General features: G+C 44.6%; 1 protein-coding gene across 1 annotated transcript; it reads left to right on the plus strand.

The window, feature by feature from the left end:
- Nucleotides 1-584: 584 nt before the first annotated feature.
- tm7sf3 (transmembrane 7 superfamily member 3) lies at nt 585-12,265 on the plus strand. Its single transcript, XM_070929181.1, has 12 exons — nt 585-723; nt 3,384-3,538; nt 7,710-7,860; nt 8,123-8,243; nt 9,562-9,733; nt 9,854-10,031; nt 10,226-10,312; nt 10,942-11,022; nt 11,144-11,296; nt 11,420-11,520; nt 11,751-11,913; nt 12,012-12,265. The coding sequence occupies exons 1-12, from the start codon at nt 636-638 to the stop codon at nt 12,263-12,265; spliced, it is 1,704 nt and encodes a 567-aa protein (XP_070785282.1). The 5' UTR covers nt 585-635.
- The last annotated feature ends 3,101 nt before the right edge of the window (nt 12,266-15,366 follow it).

Here is a 15,366-nt window from a genome sequence, read left to right on the forward strand (position 1 = left end):
GTAGTGTGCAGTGAGTAGTGTTGAAAAGCATTCCTCCTCCCACATTATGGTGTTTCATTTAGAAGAACACTTGAATGTAACAAACCAACAGCAGCCTTTTCTGCTGCGTTAAAATAATTCAGTGCTCATAAAATAGTTGCTCAATAGATGTTGTGATATATATGGTCTGAGTGTAGATATTCTGCCACTATTTCCAAGATCCACAAACATCCTTAAAACCTATGTCGAGTTTACATTGGAGTTTGCCAAAGATGACATGCCATTACAAAAGTTGTGGTGGGTTATGAATGGACTTCAAAACAAAGATCTAAACGAAGTATGACGCCGCTGGAAAATCTCATTTGTTAAATCATGTTTAGTCGTCCCCGGTTAAGTGCTTCAACCCCGCTAAAGAACCGTTTGGAGGGGGCGTGGGGAAGTATCGCGGGACCGAGTGCGTGATTCTCGCACAAGCGTTGTTCAGCCGTCAGAGCGGAGCGGCAGAGCCAGAAGGCTGTCCCGACACATCCCAGTTCGTCAAGCATGTTGCTTTCGCGTTTGCGGGGACCTCTGCCTTCCAAACACAGGAGACTGCGATGGTTTTACTGAGCAGCAGAAAGAAGCGTTTTGTTGTCAGATAAACGAAGCAGAGGAAAATGTGCCATAGGATTTGGTTCCCGCCGCCGCCACTGATGCTGCTGCTGCTTCTTCCCCTGCTGTGTGAAGTTCAAGCTCAAGTGGAAAGTGAGTTACAAGATATGGCAATTTGATGTACCTTCACTTTTCAATTTAACAACGTTATTTAGCTTTCTCAGTGTTGTAAACGGACAAGTGTCGGTGTGTATACTGGCTAACTTTGTAGAACGGGCAGGTTAAAGGTCGCCTGTGATTCCTTGATACTGCATTCTGTATGTAAATCAAGTGTCACTCTGCTGAACGTGTTATTGTTGTGTAGCTTTAGCTATCGAGCGTTAGCTAGCAGCGAAGTATTTCTTCTCACACACAGACCCTGGGTCAAATTTATTCATATGGTCCAGTTTATATATCACAAAGCCCCCACAACCTCATACAGTGAGTCCAGTTATATGTGAGGTTTGAGAAGAGGGTTTAACTTTGTCACGCGTCGTGTGCGGGATGTGTATGAGTGTAAGGAGATGTTGTGGGGTTTCATCACAGGGCAATTCTACCTCACAATGTTTATTATATTCCTGTGATGTTAATACAGGGATGGTTTTGATTTCATATTTAGTCAATGCCTTACTAACGTGCATTACCATGGTGTAACAACAGTATAATCACATGAGCTGCTGACAGTCTGTGTGCAATTCAGCATCGAAGAGTAAATTAGTGAAGTAGTAGATTTGATTTATCTGGTGATGGCTAGAAATCAAAGTTCAGCTAACACCGCGACCTTTGAATCAAAGCAAATGGTGGAAGTGGTGGGTGTTGTAAGAAAAATTGGGTAGTGAAACCAAGTTGAGTGACAGTATTTACTCAGACAGCTAAACAAACACTTTGCTAGATAACAGCAATAGCAAGTTGAAGTGACATAACAAGCAGACTTGATGCCCTGCCATCTCTGCTGTGGTTCAGCAACATGTGGAAGTCACATATTACAGCTTTAAGGCTCAAATAACCAATGATATTAAATGATTTGGGAAGTATTCTGTGTTTCCACTCCTAATTTTCGTTGTTGTCCGAGTGGAAAAGCCAGCATTTAGCCCCTAATGGGACACTAAACCCTCCACTGGAACAACAGAAATTCTTTTAATGTTAGCAGCTCGTAAAGGCACCAAAACACAGCCCTCCGTGAGGGAAACTCTAACATGCATCGTTAACTTTAAATTAGGAAGGAAAAAAAACACTTAAATGAATAAGTCAAATGTTATTTAGACTTATTTCAGTGTGTTTCACTGTAGTCCACATCATACCGTAGGTGGACACAGTGTGGTAGATCTCATATTTAATAAAAAGCCAATATGCAGTGTATACAGTGTGTGAATATATATTTTTACCATAAAATAAACTCCAGTATGTATGTCCTGGATTGTGGGCTAAACCGGAGTCTGACCTGCAAACAGTCAGCGTGGATAAGGCAGCATGTGTAACGAATCTTCCTGTCGCATGTCAACAAACATACAAACATGACAAGACCACACGCGATCCAAGCAGTACAGCACTTGCTATTGTATCGGTGAATAATGTGTAGCTTTGTGTATATTTGTGTATGTTATGGAAGTTAGTTGGTTACAGGCAGCGGCAAAAATGGGTTCTAGAAATTTCGAAAAAAGTGTGCATGTTACAAATAAAGACAACCAACATTAAAAGCTGCCATCTCTTTCTCACTCTTTCTCCAACTTTGAGGCCCACTGAAATCAATCAGGGTGGTCCGTGAGAGAGAGAGAGAGAAACAGCGAGGAAAGTTCAGTCTCACAGTGATAAGTTGAGTTGAAGAATGGCACGCAGATAGGTGCTGAGGACTAAATGATTGCTGAAGTGATAGTGGGGGAAAGTATCTTCCAGATTCCTGTTAAAGTTGTGAAACATCTGCTTACGTGAAGTGCAATGTTTAGCACTGACAAATGTTTTAAAATGAAGCTGAAGCTCAGTTTCATAGTTATTGCAAAACCACTTGCCCTAGCTTTTCTTTTTTATTCATTTATTGCTCAAACTACATCTGCTTATCAGATCTAAGTGGTGGATCGTTGCTGTTGCAGCGTAGTCGTTTGAAGTGGTCATGGTATCACACAGCAAAATCAAGTGTCTCAACATTCTGCTCAGACAGTTAATGCTTACTTAAGAGTTGATACATCCATAGTTGATTAATTATTACACTGATATAGAAAGAGAGAAGAAAACAGCAGCAATGACGCACGCAGATGATCAGAGGACGATGTGCTGTGCTGGCCAGTTCAAAGGTTTTTAGATTAAAGTTTAAGATGGTGTTGATTCTACTGAATGTTACAAATTGCGTTATATATATATATAAGTACATATATATAAGTGTTTTTGACTCTTAAATGCACAAATATTATATATTCCATTGCTCCAGTGCTTTTCTTATGCAAGATTATTTAGTCATGTGTTTTCATGCATCAGTTTGTTGTTGCATGAGGTGGACATGGGCTTTAATTATATAATCAGATATTTTCCTCTCACTGTCACCAACTTCTAATATAATGGAGGCAAAACGATATTTTCTCTATGTGTGCCATTTCTCCATGCATATGATTCCTCTTTTTAATGGCAGTAGTGTATATTTGATCATGTAAAGTTACCTTATTTGTTTGTAATGTGACGTTTAAGTCAGCAAACTTGTCGATCGGAGGATTCTCTGAATAATTGTTACTAGCGTAGCACAATCAGTCTACTACAATATACTGACTATTCCCTCCCTGTCACAGACCGGGTGATCTTCCTGCCAGGAACGTTCCAGAACGTGAGTGTCTCCCAGAATGAGACGGTGCAGGCCGTGGTGTCCAGGATCCCCTCAGAGGTGGCTTTCGTCACTCTGCAGTTCCACACACAGCACCGCAACGCCACACTCTCCTACACCAGGGTGAGAAAGTGCTGACCTGCCTGGGTGAATGGCTGGTGCAGGGACGATCCATGCGGCTCATTGTTTTTAAGTAGCCCCACCTTTTCAGTCTTGTTACCACTAGTGGTCTCATGTACCACCCTGAAGACTCCAAGCCGAGGTGTTCATGTCGCAAAGCTAAAGTCGTGGATACAGTGGGGGGATGACTCAAATGGCTCACTGATGCTAATTAATGTAGCAAGCTTTTCTTCATGTGTTCTTCATGGTGTAGAGATTGCATAGGGCATGACACCGCTCTAAAAGTGGCTTCTGAAGATGTAACATGTATAGAGTAGAGGCAGTAAAGTTGGTTAGCAGGAGAAAGATGAAAGCTCAGTGATGGTAAGAGTGGAAGATGTATCATTTTGTGTTAAATCAACAAATCAAATCAGTGAAACGGCAAAACTGCAAACCAAAAGTGTGAAATGAAAGGTATGCTCGGCGCTGTGTGAGCAGACGGTTCGTTCTGCCTCCAGCTAATGAATGAGGCTTTGTGAGCGAGGTCGTCTGACCCACTGAGAGAAGTGGCAGTCAGCTGACGTACAGTCCACTGGTCATGAGCGGGCAGACAGGGCGGCCCCCGAGGGAAAACCCTATCTGGCCTTGGCCCCAGAAGTGTCGGGGGAGGGGGGCAACTCAGTTTGGGTCCACGTCACACAGGCGGGCAGGCGGCCTAATTTAGTTTAGTGTTATTTTTGCTGGGATTGGAAACGGCAGAAAGCAAGAGAAAGGAAAACAAACCCATGTGAGTTTCTCAGTGGTGGAAAATGTCTCCTCTGGGAAAAAAAAAAAAAGGAAGAGCCTCAGCATGAAGGAGGAACAGACCGGGGTTAAAGAGTGAACTACACACTTTAGTTTCCGTAATATTGTTATCTCACTTTCACTAATTTCCTTTTCATTTTTATGACTCACACTTACTACGAGGGGCAAACCCCAAGATCTGTTTTTATGTTTGTCGCTATTTATTTGATATTTGATGTCTTCTTCAAACCACATGTATGAAAGTCATGAAAACATCATATTAAGCTGTAATTCCTTCACGCTCTTGGGATCATGATCATTTGAAGTTGCTCTCCTTCTGCGGCGTATCAGACTAATTCAGCGGAAACCACATCGAATGGAGCATCTCACTCCAGCGCTGTCCCAACGAGACGGGCGTCGTACAATGAAGTTATTGTAGGAGCAGTTTGACTGAGAGTCACACTGTGTGGGCACGGTGCTTCGATGCTGCTGGGCTCGTCATGCAACAGCAGTGCAGCTTTTGCTCACTGAAAAATATGCCGCCAAAATAAATGGCATGTTGCCTAAAAATGACATCTTGCCCTCTGCTGTCTGTCACAATCCCAATCGTAAGTGTGACAGTTGTTCCATGGCACACACCATTTAGCCACAGTGTCCTGGGTTTGAGTCCGGCTCAGACCTTAGCCACAAAATACCTCTCTATCTCTCAAATCTTTCCTGTCTGTGAGGTGTCATGATGGCTAAAAGCGCCACGCTACGATACCAAGAAAACCCATCGAACCGTGTGCAAAAACAACGTTAGCACGCAAGGTGGTCAAGTTGGTAAGACAATTCCATTGAAAGCAAAGTACAATACAAAAGTGCTGACCTAGTGGGGATGCACATCTTATTGTCGTCAGCCAACTAGTTTATGTAAACTGTGAGTTTACCTCTTCAGGATGTGGTGGACAGTGTTTACACGCCTCAGTGTTCGACTCATTCTGCTGTCAGCGACACACAAACCCTTTTGGTGGAACTGCTGAACATGAATTTGTAAAAAAAACACTTGAATTTAACACAATCATTTGCACATTTTTCATACAATTAAAAGATGTTGTTTTGGAAGTCTCCTTAGCCAATGTAACGCCACACTACAGTTATTTAAAAGGATAAGAATAAGGTCGTGTTTCTTATTTATTACTTTACAGCCGCCCTACTACCTTCCTACTGAAGATGTGAATCTTAAAAACATGGGTCACAAATATATACTTTAATTTCTTTTGTAAAGGCTAAATAATTAACTAAAACAGCTGGCCACTGTAGTTTTTAGCAAACGTCACTCAAACAGGAGTAAATAGTGCATTTGTTAGGGACTATTTTCAGCTGCGGATTAATATGCATTTGGCTACTTGCAATAAACTGCAGTAGCCATGTTTTTTTCCCCCCTCAAAGTAGAGCTGTCTGTGAACACTCAGACTTATTTGAACTTCTTGCTCTGCCTGTGGAAATAGTTAATTCAGTTTCACGGCAACTAAAACACTTTGTTCAAGAGATTCCAGATATTTTAGAGAGCAAGTTTCTAGTGAATGACTTTTCAAACGCAGGCACGAGCGTTTGGTGACCTTTTGGTCACCACTGTCACATGAGCCTTAATCATAAGCTCATCCATTTAAAAAATGTCACTGCCTTAAGAGAACCATAATCCTCAGCAAGTGACGTGTGCTGCACGTTAATAACACGGTAATCCGTGAAACAAAGAGCCGAGTGTGTTGGGATGTTTTCAGAGAGAAAATATGTTATTGCTGGCAGAGGATTGTCTCATCCTCAGTCTGTGTACAGCATAACCAGACACACTGTCTGTATTGTCATAGGATTCCCTGTCTTTCCATCAGCCCATTTGTTAGTTATGCTCCACTATGGAGTTTGGTGAAAAGAAACCTGTCGTGAAGCGACACTTTCAAGTAATCAGTTGTGAAGTCAAGGACGCACCTGCAGAAGCCTGAATGAGGTGTTTACATGCCACACTTTCTCATTCTCTATGGGAGCACTCCAGCTACAATATTCAGGTTTCTGAAAGCAGGACACAATGTTTACACCCACATAACAACATATGATCTGGATACTCTCAAACCCTGATCATGACCCGGATACCATAGCACCTGGAAACAAACAAATAGGGGAACTCTGTTCTGTTTTGATTTTGTCTGATTCATGTCTCCCAATACCATGTTTTGTATTGTTTTGCACTTGTCTTGTATTAACGCTTGATTGCACAAAATAATAATAATTAAAAAAAGAAAATAATAATAAACAAAATAAAGCCTGCAGGTGCTAGGCTATCGTTAGGCAAGCAAACTCTCTTGCACGAGTAGCACTAAGATAAGCCCTAATTCAGGTGACCAAGTTGAAAGGTGATTTCTGATGTTCACTCAAACTGGATTCCAGAATGTTCGAAATTACCCTCAATCACACAAACAAAATGCTGCACAGAAATCCCAACAGGCCTAAAGACAGAGTTCCCAGCTGACAATATCTGCTTAAATGAGGTCTGCAGGGAGTCAAGGAAGGATCAGAAGGCCCTGGGTGTGCAAGTCCCCACCTCTCTTAAGCCACTAAGAAAGGGAGTCGCCACACCCTGATCGGCTGAGAGGGAAACGCACCAAGCTGCTCTCAGTTATTATTTAAGAGCCGGGCCCCCACACCCTGCGCAACAGGTGACCTGAATAACCCTCCAATCAACTCAGAGGAATTTCAACATTCAGCCAAAATGAATTGGGAAAAGGGAAATAACAGCAAGCATCATTTATCATCATTTTCTTTTGTTTAACTGAAAATGAGGGGCTAACGTTGCCGTCTTTAGTCAGAATCAATGCAGGTTTCATTCCTGATCATAGTGGATCGCCAAGGTTTAGGGTAGTTGGGTTTTTAGCCATGCCAGCAGTGTGGCTGTTGGGATGTTGGTCGGTCGTCCCACCATTTTTATCCAGACTGAAATATCTCACCAACTGTAGAAATGTTGTACAGATATTCATGGTCCCCAGAAGAAGAAGCCCTCTGAAGTTCCCCAAGGTTGATCTTTTGTTGATCCCTTTAATTTCAATGTGTTCCATACTTGTGGTTTATGACCAAATACCTGCAAAACCGTAGACATCCCCGTCAGAATCAGCTGTACTTTTTTTTAAAAGTGTTTAGTGCTAATTAGCAATTGTTAGCATGCTAACACGCTACACTTAGACGGTGAACATGGAAAACATTATACCTGCTAAACATCAGCATGTTAGCTTTGTCGTTGCCTAAATATAGCCTCACAGAGCAGCTAGCATGGCTGCAGACTCGTCGTCTTGTTTTCTTACTGTTTGAAGGGATTTTTGACCATACTGTGTATTTGCTTTTGCGCATCTGCTGACCAAGACGATGCTCCTGTTTGGTTCAGATGCCGGGCCTGGGTCTCTCTCTGACAGCGGTGGACTCTGGGCTCCTGTCGGCTCTGGAGCCGGGCCAAGCGTCCCTCTCCTTGTTCCTGTCTGCTCCAGACGGCGACACTGTGGCGGGCACCGGGGTCATCCTCCCGTACTCCAGCACCGGTACTTTGTTCATGAAAACTATTTCTGCAAAACCACAGCGACTTTCGCCACACTGGCTGTACAATCTTTCCGTGAATTTGACTCGAGGAAGCTCATGCGGACCATGAGTGAGCACTGGCCCTGATGTGCGTGGTTGCTCATATGCCTTCCTGGTGTGTTGAAACACCCTAACATCAAGTCATCCTGACATGGCAGGGTGCCACGAAGGCCTCAACGGAGGCCTTGATACAGCATCTAATAATGAATTTTCTTCTCTTTTTAGATCCGGTCCCTGGAGCTTGTAACATGGAGTTCAACCTGGACGTTGACCCAAACGTCTATATCCACTACAACCTCTATGAGACCACGATCCGTTTCGCACCAGCGAACTTAGGGTCTGAGAGGTAACAAACACCAGACGGACCGGCATCGTCTGCTCAACTTCCTGTTCAGCCTGTTCAGCTGTGGGCAGCAGCACCTGCCAGGAACTGTTGTTGTCACACCGCCGCACTGTATATTTTGTTTATGAAATGCTCTCATGCTCTCGCTCTCTCTCTTTCTCTCCGTCACACACACACACACACACACACACACACACACACACACACACACACACACACACACACACACACACACACACACACACACACACACACACACACACACACACACACACACCCCCTCCCCTCCTCCCCTGTGGCTGATAGTACTCGCTTCATTTTCTCAAGAATGCCTGCTATGTGTCAAGCCGTCTCGGGGCAGACAGACAGAGGACCCGTTCACTTGTTGAATCATTTCCTGTTGTGTCATTGCCTGCACAGACTCCACTGTTTTGAAAACTCCAGGCAGGTTTGGTTCATCTGAATGGTCCATGCTTAAATTGGCCGGTGAAGAAAAGGGACACTCTGCGTGTGTGTTTAGTTGTTTTCAGGTCTTTATCACGGCTGCTGTTTGTGGTTTGGTGGAAATTCCAAACAGCGTGCATAAATTGTGACAAATGTAGTTTTCAAGTCATTACCGACGTTGGTTTGGACAAATACTGGCGGCTTTCTTTGGTCGCCAGTCAGTTAAGTTCAGTAAAAACTGGTTAAATGTATTATTGTGATCAGGTGAGGAGTCCACTTGATGACAACACCTACCCTTCTTATATCTAATATCCAAACCTGAGCTGGGTCACACTTGCGTAGTCTATACAAACTGTGAGTGGGTGGGGTGAGAATCAGTCAGACGTTTACACTGAAAATGAAGTCAACTCAAAGATGCGTGTGCAAACCAGTGTGCTGATTCCAGACTACATTCTAAATGTATACAGTGTTGGAAGTACCCTAATTGTCATGGTATACTGCTATACTACATCGCTTACTGCTGGAATGTCTTATATGTGATGGTCGAACACACACACACACACACATGCACACACTTGCACACACTTTGGGTTGCATAAAAATACGGAGGTAAGACACCAAGGACAGCTTGATCAGTGTGTGCCAGAGCAGCCACTGAGGTCCAGCTGCAGGATTTTCTCAGACGGTTTTTCCAAAGATGTATTTTTCGTTGTTGTTCCAGTAGCTGTCATGCGCCTATTTAGTTTTAAAAAAAACGTTCAGATGTACACAGCTCCTCCACTCCCTTTGTGCAATACATTGTGCCTCGCAAACCCAGTTTAACCTCTCCCACCCTGGAGGAACTGACTGTCCTGACTCGTCCTTGCTCTCCCATCAGGGGGGAAACTCCTCCGGCCTGCGACGAGTCGACAGAAACCGGCACGCGCTGGCGGCTGCAGTACGACATCTACCAGCACTTCCTGCCCAGGAACGACCTATCAGAGCGCAGCCTGTTCCGTGGCATTCAGGCCGTGGCCGACGTCCAGGGCATGGCGGAGAACGGCAAACGGGTGGGGGCTTCAGGAACACGATCATTTCGCCCTTTAGCCACTAAACATGAAGCCCTAATGAGAAGAGCATGTTTAACAGTAGTCATGACCGATAACTGCCAACTCCTGTTCTCCCTGCAGGTCGTGACGCTGTTATCATCAGATAGGAGCGAGGCGGCGTTCGACTCCATCCCCGGTCAGGGCGTCATCTACTCGGTCATCGTCCGAGACCCGCTGCTGAACACCTCGGCCTCCTACGTCCCCGTCCACACATACGCCTGCAGCTTTGCTTCCACTCTGGACGGCTGCCAGACGCTGGGTGAGCTCCCGTGATGCTCAGATGCTGAATGTGTTGCTCTCCAGACCCGCTGCTGGTTTATTATTCAGTTGAGTTTAGGTCGGCTGTAGGCAGCGTGGGCTCACTGAGAGAAGGCTTGACCTTTAGCTGCTGAACACAGTTAATGATTTATATTAATCTGTTGTTTTTTTTTGGTGGGGGGGGGTAATTTCCAGGAAAGATATCTACAAAGTTTTTTTTCACCATCGCTGGCTTGGCAGGCCTGTTTGTCTGCTTCTTTGGGCATCGATTCTTCAAATGTGGTGAGTAGTCTGACATTCATTTGTGTGATTTTATTGTTGTGTTGTCATAATATGTTATATAACCTATATAATCTACAAAGGGGGGGGTCCTGAAATCTTTGTTTATCCTGTGTGTCCAAGAATCAAGCACTTTATTCTTCAGTCAGAGAAAACAAGTTTCTCACGGGACTCGGAAGTGAAACGGTTACGTCTCTCCTAAATGTAGCTTTTTCTCCAATCACAGTCCACAGATTAGATTAGGGGGGGTCAGAGGTCATGTCCTCGAGTCTTACCTTAACTTTTTTCTAACTTTATCCCGTGGAGTTTTCATTTGCAAGTCTTTGTAGAATTCATGCGAGAGACTGGTCTGTGGTCTGTGGCCTGTGGTCTCCCTTGCATGTGACGCAGAGCTGTATTTGTTCCGAACTGAACCCGTGACTGTGATCCGTCCCCCGCTGCCAGGAGCTCTGACAGGTCCGACAGTGACAGAGGATGTGACACAGTGCGCGTTTTTCCCCTGAAAGGAAAGTCTTCATTCTGGAGGGCGTGGCGTGTTTGCGAGGAGCGAGCGGGACGGGTCGGGACCTGGTTCTGTGAATTCAGTTACCTCATTTGATTTCCTCTCTCTGTGTCTTGTCTCTGTCATGCAGAGTTGTTTTGCATGGGATTTAGCTTCGCCGCGTTTTTCTTCTTTGTGCTGATCACAAGGACCACGGGACTGGACTATGACAGTGAGTTTTTGTTTTTTGGTTTTTTCCTTCCGTCTGCTCACAGGACTAAAGACACTATGTGTCTAATTAGACGATGCCCCCTACATCTCAGTAAAACTCTTGTCTGTCCATCTCTCTGCAGTCTGCCTGGCCCTGTCGGCGGTGATCGGCGTGGTGGGCGGGGTCCTCCTGGTGATGAGCTGGTGGCGCTTCGGTTCGGTCATGGCCTGCGTCGTCGTGGTTGGACTGATGCTGGGCTTCCTCATCGCCTCCACTGTTCTCTTCACTCCTCTCGGTAGGAAAAAGAAAATGCCGCTTCCAGTCGCGGTTCAGGAGCTGCCTCACTTGTGTTCGACGTCATATATATTGAGGACGCTCCACGTAACACCAGAGTGTCCGTGTTGTGGTCTTTCTTCAGGTGACCTGGATATGTTCAGGCGCTCCGACGCAGTTTTCTGGGTGACATTCTGCTGCATCATGCTCGTCGTTCCACTCTTCTTCGTGCGATGGCCCAGAGAGGTAACACGTTTAACACGCGCGTGTTAAGAATGACGCTGGTATAATCACGCAAAGATTCTACAACATAGTAACTTTAACTAAAGTTTGGACCCCCTTTTCACAAGTGTGTATCAGAAAGCTATTGTCTTATTTTGAAAGATCTGCCTACAAATTGCCAATATTCCAGCGTGTTGTTGTGTTTCAGCAGTGATCCTTTACACTGATGTGTTTTTGTGTTTCTTTGACACCAGGGCAACATCACCACGTGCGGCATCGTCGGGGCTTACGCTGTCGTTCTGGCCGTCAACGCCTACATTTACACCAGCCTCTCCTACATCACACTGAACATCCTCAAACGCTTCCTCAACAACAACTTCAGCGCCGTGTTCACCGACGTGCCCTTCCAAACCATCGGTGAGCTCTCGGCTGAAGTCACCACCTCGGTGACAACCAGCACACTCAGATGTTTGGTCTCATCTTAACAGTCTTCTTCTTCCTCCCCCGTCATGCAGACTACGTCATGATCACGGTGTGGGTGGTGCTCGGCGTCGGCGGCATCGTGCTGCAGCTCCACCGCGAGCGCTCCCGGCCGTTCTTCCCGCCCAGCCCGTACCTCATGTGGCTGCAGGAGCGCGAGCGCCGCAAGACCAACGTCCTGGACCCGAGCCACCACTTCCCCTCGCTGCCCAACCGACTCCTGGCCCGAGCGCGGCAGCTCACCAAGCGGATGGAGCCGGCCGGAGAGCACACGCCTCTGCTCCTGTAACCCCCCCCCCCCCCCCGTCACTGCAGATTATGACACGTACGGTCAGAAGACCCCTGCGATGGAGGCTCAGACTGTTACAAGGAAAGCCGGAGAGATTCGGTGGTCTGGAGGAACATTGCTCCTCGTAACTGGTGCAGGTACTTGGACCCCAGATCAGCTGATTGGAGGACTGTCTCAGTACGAACAATCAAGTGACACTGAGAGGGATTACTCCACTGACGCTCTTCAGGTGGATTTGTATTTTTAGAATCTACCAAAAAACACTGACGCCACTTTTATCTAATAATCACTGAAACTGTTGCTTCTGCTCATTTTACTGTTTGCACTAAAGCATCAATCTGTTAACAAATTATAAAGCGAGGCATCGTACCTGTGGGGAGTTGGACTAATGAATCCGTTTTGTCGCCAATAGTTTTAAACGACGCACTCAGGCCAGACTTTTAATAAAAATACAATGGAGCTTTTAACTTTTAGAGTGAAAATGTAAAAGGTCCGACTGAAGGTTTTAGGCCTCACGATGGGGTCAGTAAACTGCAGGTGGAGGTCAAGGACAAGCAACTAAACCAAAACTAACAAAGTAAATAAACAGAATATTGCACAGTATTTACATTTTCAGCCTTCTCTGCATTCTGTCAGAGCACATGTTTTAACCTCCCGCTTACTTGCGTGTTCTTGATTGGACTGAACTTGGCAGTTCGCTCAGCCTTCTTGTAATTTTGCACACTTGAGTGTTACCGTATGTGAGCGCTCCGGCTGTCACGGTGCCGAGCGACGATCTGTTTGTCTGTGAATCTGTTTGAACTCACGTGACGGTCCTCGGGGGCTTCACGCTCAGCTTTTAGGCCGCAGCGCACTGATGAAACCTTGAAACTAAATGTCTGGCAGTGTTTGACTGAGCTGAACTTTCGAGGGTCTCGTGACTTTTTAAAATCAAATCCAAAACCACATGCGGTCTATGAAATGAGGTCTGTTGTAATTTAACATGTTTTTATATTTAATAAATGCCTACAAACTTGCCTTCTGTCCTCTCTTGGGTTATGCTATAATGGGAATTGTAAATATATACACACAAACACACACACACATTTATTTTTGCTGTGCTTTTAAGCACTCCCTCCCCAGGCCAGGCCCAGGTGCGCCTCATTAGGGAATCAGATGCATTCAAAAGTTTCAAAGAGTAAAATGTCTTCCTCTCGTCTCTCTGCCATCCAATAAAATCACAACATTAAACCTCTCACGCCCAACGTGGTGTTTGTTGAGCACCACTAGAGGGCAGCAGAGCACTACAGGTGGCTTTTGGTGATACTGATGTTTTCAGGTCCTCAAGCTGTAGTTTCTCATCATCACAGGACCTGCACGCCCACACAGCTGATTTCACTTCTTCTGGCTGATGGTCGGCGTTACACTGGAAACGATGAGAGGCCACTGGACTCAAATGCACGGATACGTACCATAAAACTGATGAGTTATTCTGAATGACCCCAAATGAATTTGCTGGTGGGAGGTGGGAGGTGGGATGATGTTTTTAAAGGTAAACTGAATCATCTCTTCTTCGTTGTTTTTGGATGAAACCACAGTAGAAATGAAAAAATAATTTTATGTCTTCATCCCAAAACAAGAACAGATTTATTACAAATCTTTTTTTTTTATCATCCAAGTACATTTTATAACAGAAAACCTTTTATTCAAAATGTTCATAAATTTAATTCGCAACTAATTAGCACTCTCCCAACCAGGCAATGTCAGCCATAATTACCTTTCACAGTCTTTGTCGGGAATCCAGGCTAAGAGAGTTTTAAGGCTTCAGAGGAGGAAAAAAAACAACAACAAATCCTAAAGAAAACGTCTGGAGCAACGTGCAACAGCAAAACACGTCGAATAAGACAAATGCGACAAGTTAACCTTTAAAACACTTGTCCATTTATTAATCAAAAAGAAAAAAGGTAGCAGGAACAAGAGACACAATCGACAGAATCAACATTCATATTATGACAAACACGGCGGTTTCTGTAAAGTGCCAAACAAGAAAAAAAGCCTCACTGATAATATATATATACTGTATACACACACACACACACACACACACACACACACACACACACACAAACACCACATAGAAAACTAGATTTTTTAATACAAACAAAAATTAGAAACCATATAAAAACGAGTCTATAGATTCTGCTCTAAAATGATTTTGGCCGCTGGAGGACCTCGAGTGTTTCCTGTTCAAAAAGAAAAGAGGCGTTTGATCAGTAGTTCACCTGCGACTCGGACTCGAGTCATGAGTGCTCGTACACACTGTGCAATTTTCATCAGTAAAAACCATTAAACCCCCACCCCCACCCCCACCCCACCCCTCCACCCTGATCATCTAATACATTCTAATGCCGCTCAGAAACAAGAGATTTCTGATGAAGGCACACGACAGGGAGGTCTGTCCCTGATGGCGTTTCGTCCGGCGCCATCGACACAGACCTCCCACCCAGATATCATTTATACAAAGAAATCTGACAAGTCACACATCTGACTATCCACCAGTGGAAGGTTATGTTCTCACTGGGGAGGAAAAAAAAAAAATATATATATATATATATATATATATATCAGAAACCACGATTTGTGTTCCAGTTGTGTCACCGAACTTTCACAACTTTGGTGGACCGCTGGAGAAAACAGAACTCTTGGCCATGAATTTCCTGCAAAAGGTTCACCTAAGTGCGTTTCACTAAATCCTGGCTGTGTCCTGGGATCTCGAGCTAAAAAAAACAAAACAACAAAAAGCTTTGAGGTTAGTGTTTGCACACGTTTTTCTTCTACAAAAACTCTATCCTTTGTTCTTTAAAAGTCAGCTGACACAAATGAACTGTAACGGCTGCAACGAAGGTGAAAATGTAAACATTGTGCAAGTTTTAGTGTTAACCAGGAGCATGGAGCCGACCTCTCAAAACACATTACAGACCATTACATCACCACGAAGACGAGACAGACCACGCATGACATCTTTGACCCTTTTAGATAAAAAAAAAGCAAAACTAAAAAGACTATTAAATAACATCCAAAACCCAACGAACAGAAATCAATTTGAAGACAAATGAATGGTC

Source organism: Enoplosus armatus, chromosome 22 (genome assembly GCF_043641665.1).
Source record: "Enoplosus armatus isolate fEnoArm2 chromosome 22, fEnoArm2.hap1, whole genome shotgun sequence".
Classification (NCBI taxonomy): domain Eukaryota; kingdom Metazoa; phylum Chordata; class Actinopteri; order Centrarchiformes; family Enoplosidae; genus Enoplosus; species Enoplosus armatus.

Coding starts and splice junctions, on each gene's coding strand:
- tm7sf3 (XM_070929181.1), top strand. CDS start 636: ATGTGCCATAGGATTTGGTTCCCGCCGCCGCCACTGATGCTGCTGCTG. Junction 7,861..8,122: donor CCTCCCGTACTCCAGCACCG/GTACTTTGTTCA, acceptor TTCTCTTTTTAG/ATCCGGTCCCTGGAGCTTGT. Junction 10,032..10,225: donor GGACGGCTGCCAGACGCTGG/GTGAGCTCCCGT, acceptor GGTAATTTCCAG/GAAAGATATCTACAAAGTTT.